This window comes from Fringilla coelebs, assembly GCF_963513975.1.
Source record: "Fringilla coelebs genome assembly, contig: SCAFFOLD_64, whole genome shotgun sequence".
NCBI classification, from domain to species: domain Eukaryota; kingdom Metazoa; phylum Chordata; class Aves; order Passeriformes; family Fringillidae; genus Fringilla; species Fringilla coelebs.
The window spans coordinates 499,225-505,076 of NW_028167209.1; the positions used below are offsets into that span (position 1 = coordinate 499,225).

Here is a 5,852-nt window from a genome sequence, read left to right on the forward strand (position 1 = left end):
GGCCCTACAGCAACACCAGGGCCACCAGGGCAGCAGGGCAGGGCCACAGGAGCAGCACTGGCAACACCAAGTGCTGCTGCTCCTGGGAACAGTTGCTGTGCTCCTGGGAACAGTTGCTGTGCCAGATCTGCCCCCAGCTCTGCTCACAGACATTGCTGCTGCAGCTCCAGAGAAGGCAACAAAAGGGCATCTCTGCAGAAAACGTTGCTGGGAGATCCTTTAGTTCCTTTAAAGCCACCCAGAGTGCAGCTCCTCATTGACACAGTCTGTGGCCATAGAGAAGGTGGAGAGAAACAAAATGAGAAATGTCACAAAGAATGACGTTTCTCTGTGGACTTTATTATTAAAGTAAAACAAATTAACAAAATTTCCAAAATGAGATGTACAAGAAGTATCCAAGATGAGTTTTATTATAAATGGTTTGCAGAAATTGGCCAGCAGTTTAATGTTCCTGAAAGCATCCAGTGATCAGTGTCCACACTGCAGCCTTGAGCTCCCTGTTCCTCAGGCTGTAGATGAGGGGGTTCAGGGCTGGAGTCAACACTGAGTAGAGAACTGACAGGGCCAGATCGAGGGATGGGGAGGACATGGAGGAGGGCTTCAGGTAGGTGAATATGCCAGTGCTGAGGAACAGGGAGTGCACGGCCAGGTGAGGGAAGCAGGTGGAAAAGGCTTTGTGCTGTCCCTGCTCAGAGGGGATCCTCAGCACGGCCCTGAAGATCTGCACATAGGAGAAAATAATGAACACAAAACAACCAAATGCTAAACAGACACTAACTGTAAGAAGCCCAAGTTCCCTGAGGTGGGATTTGGAGCAGGAAAGCTTGAGGATCTGTGGGATTTCACAGAAGAACTGGCCCACGGCATTGCCCTGGCACAGGGGCAGGGAAAATGTATTGGCCGTGTGCACAAGAGCATGGAGAAAGGCACTGGCCCAGGCAGCTGCTGCCATGTGGGCACAAGCTCTGCTGCCCAGGAGGGTCCCGTAGTGCAGGGGTTTGCAGATGGACAAGTAGCGGTCGTAGCACATGATGGTCAGGAGATAAAACTCTGCTGAGATGAAGAACACTAAGAAAAAGACTTGAGCAGCACATCCTTTGTAGGAGATGTTCCTGGTGTCCCAGAGGGAATTGTGCATGGCTTTGGGGACAGTGGTGCAGATGGAGCCCAGGTCAGTGAAGGCCAGGTTGAGCAGGAAGAAAAACATGGGTGTGTGCTGGAGGTGGCTGCAGGCTACGGCACTGATGATGAGACCATTGCCCAGGAGGGCAGCCAGGGAGATGCCCAGCAAGAGGCAGAAGTGCAGGAGCTGCAGCTGCCTTGTGTCTGCCAATGCCAGCAGGAGGAAGTGGCTGATGGAGCTGCTGTTGGACATTAGCTGGGGCTGCATATGGGGACCTGTTGATGGAGAAAAGGACATTGAAGAGTTAGAGGAGATACCTGTAACCAAAATCAAAGCCATTTCCCATACACCCTCCTCTGCAATGCACAGACAAGGTCTTTAGTGGTTTTGATTTCTTAGGTTTTCTTTTTAAGCTTCCAAATATGTTAACTGATATTCATGAATATCAGAAACCCTCAGCATTTCTTATACCCTCTGGTAGAATAGAGTTCCCTGAACTAAGATTATGACTGGAGACTGAGGGGAGATGGTCTGACACTTCATTATATTTGGAGTTTCTTCTTGGCTTTCACTTTTTGAAAATGGAGGATGTTTACACTCCTATGTTTCTCTTAAAAATCTCCAGGTACTGCTGAGTGCAGATGGATCCACCACAGCCCAGCTCCACATTTGTAGCCAAGGACTCACTTTGCTCATTTTACCAACCCAACAGCATTTTCAGTGTCGAAAAACCTCTGCCTTTCCCCATCAATCTTATAACTCAGAGATGCTCTAGGACAGTTTTGCACCCTGGATTGAAGCTCCCAACTTGGACTGAAATCTCAGGGAGACTCCTAAGTGTCCTTATGATGGCATTGGATGAAGGGAGATGCAGCCCCTTTCCCTGGCTGCACTGACAGCATTGCAAGGAGCTGGGCACTGGGGACAGCGTCACCCTGAGCCAGCTGTGCCCCCTGCCAGAGCCCCCAGGTTTGGGCAGCTGCTCCCAGCCCTGTGCTCTGCAGAGGGAACTGGGCCTGGGGCTGCAGAGCTGTCCCACGGCTCTGCTGCAGCTCTGCCTGCACAGGAGGGGCTGCACACCTTGGAGCCCCGGCCCTGAAGGCAGAGGTTTGGCTGGGGGGACAGGAGGGAGGGGCTGCACTGGAGGGCATTCTGTAGGTATCTCTAAACTCTCACTGCCACAGAATTTTTGGGGTATGTTTTCTCATATTGCCTGATCCCATCTCTGCTTCCTGGAGATTTTCCTCCTGCAGGTGTTTCCCTGTGCCTGATCTCTCTGTGCCAGCACTCAAAGACCCCAAATATCTGTGCACTCTCCTTGGCCCTACAGAAAGCTGCTTGTTTGCAGAGCACTGGCAGGGGGCAGGTTCTGTTTGCAGCTTGGAGAAAGGACAGCTCAGACTGAGCCTGATGGCTCCAGCAAAGGTGATGCTGCTGGTGCTGTCCATGGGCAGAGTGGCTGAAGGCACATTAGGGATCTCCTGTGAACCTACTGGTCACTAAAAGTACCAGTTTGGATGTCTCAGGCACTTGGCAAAATTAAAAATCTATAATTCACACAACCTTTAATGTTTAACACTCCCTCCCGACATTCTCCAATAGTAGGAAACTGAATAGAAAGGTTTTGAAAATTTCCTCATTTTTATCAAAATTCTTGTCTTGGAAATATTCTAGGACTGATCAGAAGCCCTCAGCATGTCAGAGTTTCATGAGCATTTCACCTCCCCTGCAGCAGAAATACTCAGAGTTGTACTCACAGAGTCTGTAGGCATTGGGATGTTGCAGCTTCAGGAGATCACTGCAGGAGCTGCAGCTGCATTGTCCGGCAGCCAGAGGTTCCTGTGCCAAGGGCTGGCAGTGATTGTGTCCCAGGCACTTCTCAGCTCTTTCCCAGCCCTGACTGATTGAAGCTCTCTGTGCCTCTGTGCTGTTCCCAGGCTGGCTGCAGGCAGTGCCACAGCCCTGCTGGGCTGTGCACAGGAGCTGCTCATCAAGAGAAATGTGCTTTTGAAGCTTTTCTTGGTTACCAGGAGCTGCCTCTGTGCCAGGAGCCCAGCCCAGCTCAGCTGCACAGACACAGCACAAGGACTTGAATGAGCCTCTGGGGCTTTGTGTTCAGGCCCTGAACATCAGTCCCTGAGAGGGAGCTGAAGAAAGCTCTCCAGAACTCCAAGTCAGAATCCAACTCCAAAGTTTCTTGGACTTTTAATGGGTCCCTCTGAGGGACATGACTGAGAAAGTGTCCCCAGGTCCCAGGCAGAGCAGAGAACTGGAGGCAGTGATGACAGGTGGGGACAAAGAGAAGCCAAGTCTTGGTGCCCTGGGGCACAGCAGCATCTGTGCCACCAAGGGCTGTGAGGAGACACCTTGTCCTGAGGCACTGGGGCCTCCTGGCACAGCCCCAGCCAGGCTGAGCACTGTCACCCCTTGTCCTGCCCTCAGCATCCGCCCCTAGCCCACATCCCAGTGGCTTCAGGGATATGCTGGAAGGAGTTCCTGAAAAGCCTTGCTCAGGAATGGCCCTGGGGGCTCCTTGAAGCTCCCAGGGTTTTTCAAAGGACTTTGGGTTTGGCTTTTGGCTTGGAGTCTCTGAGAGGTTTGTGCAATCATGGCCCCAATTATCTGCTATAACAAGTCTCTTGAGAGCTTTGTACTGACACTCAGTGGGGCTCATTAATGCTTTGAGTAACTCAAGGTTTTTAAGGTACTTTGGAATTTCCTTTCTACACTGAGTCTCTGAGACGTTTTTGTGCCATCCTGGCCTCCAATTCTCTCCTCCAAGGAGTCCATGAGGAGCCTGTGTTGGGGGTGGACCTCAGTGGGACCCAGTAATGCCTCGAGACACTTCGGGGTTTTCTTGTGACTTTGACTTTTGGAAAGGTTTGTGCAATCTCCTCTCTGGCCCAGGTTTCAACAGCTCAGCTCCAAATGCACCACAGGGCTCATTAGGATCAGGCAAGTCCTGAAAAACCATGACTTTGCCTTGATTTCTCCCTGCTATTGTGCAGCTCATCAGAAATGATTCTGTAGTGGTTTTGGTATCCCAATTTGAGATTTCTTGGAGAATGCAGCAATTATTGTGGTGGGTTCAGTATTGTCTAATTCCTAGAATGTCCTTATTCATTTCCTGCTTTGAGATAGGATTAGGAAAAAGGCAATGTAGGCTCAACACTTTAGAAGTGTAAAAAGAAAAGTTATTAATATTAACAAAAAGAAAGGGTAATAAGAATCAGAACAAAACTTTCAGAACACTTCTCTTCTCCCTGAAACCTTTTCTTACTTACTGACAATGTAAAGAAACAAAACCTAAAATTTTCAGTCAGTTTACCACCCCCAGAATAGTATTTCTTCAGTTCGCTTAGGGAGAGGAGTCTTTCTTTCATGCTATGGAGACTTCTCCATAAGAAAACAGTTCTCTCATGGGTCTCAATTCCCACAAATAGCAGCCACCCAGAAAATCTGCAATCGTGAAGTCCCTTCTGTTTTTTAACATCTTTTTCCACAGTTGTGTTTATGGGCCATTTCAGCTTAAAGGGATATTAGTTTCAAGATGAGCTCTTTAAGAGCAAAGATTCTCTTCATCTATTTCTGCAATCATCTTCATTTCTCAAAACAGAAATCTTCTTCTCTCCCTGAGGGCACAGGGTCTCATCACACTGCTCTCTCCCTCTGTTCCAACTGCTCATAGAATCACAGCTACTGTAGCTTTTGCTTACTTTAGCATGGAGGCCTTTGCTGAACAAGTCCTCTCCCCATACTTTACAAGTCGTTATAGGGAAAAAGAACGTCTGATGTATCAATTACATCCTTCTCCATAGCTTTACAAGAGGATTTCAGCCCCAAGATCAAGGCATCTCCTCATCCCTCCCATCTAGGACTCAACTTGCACTTCAAAGACCTTGGTGTCTTCATGTTGCTCCTCTATGCGCCTGCACTTTGTCCTTTTCTCTCACTCGAGGGAGGATGGAAGCACTGAAAGAGTTAATATCTCACCCTGGGACCTGCAGATGGTTCCGTGACCCCGGCTGGGATCTGTCCTTACGGCTGGAGCTGTTTTATGATGGAGGTTTCTGCAGTGGCTGCGCTGCGGCTGTGTCAGGATGGGCCGCGCTGGGGGGAGGGCCAGGATCTCAGCAGCCAGGCCAGAACACAGCAGCAGCACAGCCGGGGGCCGATGGCTTCTCCTCCCCCTGCCTGGGGGTTGTGGGTGAACCCCAGCGGTGGCAGAACTTTGGCCGAGCTGGCCCGGCCCGGGGCTGCTCCTGGGGCCCAGCGGATCCTGGCTCTGCCCTGGCTGGCAGTGGGGCAGGGCTTAGCAGTGCCCAGATGTTGGCAACTGCAGCCATGGCCTGGCCCGGCCTCGGCCCCACGGCCTCCCCTGCCCTGCCCGACAGCCGATGGGGCCTGGCGGGGTCCCTGGGAAGGGGCCCGACCCCATGACAGGAGCCGCCCGGCCCGCCCTGGCTGAGACAGGGCCGAGTCAGCCTTTGCCAGCCAGAAGGGAATGAGACCCAGGCTTTCTCATCTTTAACACGTGTCTTCACAAATGTGTGTAGAGTTTCCTTAGTGGTTTAACAGATTGTCAATTCTCAAAGCTAATTACTGATTGGGTTTTTTTGCCAACATGGATGAAACTGCTAGCAGCTTCTCTAACAACATCACTTCCATGATGGAAAACCTCCACACAGTGCAGAGCACACAGCTCCTTTGTATGTAGTGGTCATGTGCC

The 5,852-nt window shown here is 50.6% G+C and overlaps 1 protein-coding gene across 1 annotated transcript; it reads right to left on the minus strand.

The window, feature by feature from the left end:
• Positions 1-442: 442 nt before the first annotated feature.
• Positions 443-1,375, minus strand: LOC311166162 (olfactory receptor 14A16-like; the record flags this gene model as incomplete). Its single annotated transcript, XM_084227631.1, has 1 exon — positions 443-1,375. One exon carries the CDS (start codon positions 1,373-1,375, stop codon positions 443-445), a length of 933 nt encoding a protein of 310 aa, XP_084083757.1.
• Between the last annotated feature and the right edge of the window lie 4,477 nt (positions 1,376-5,852).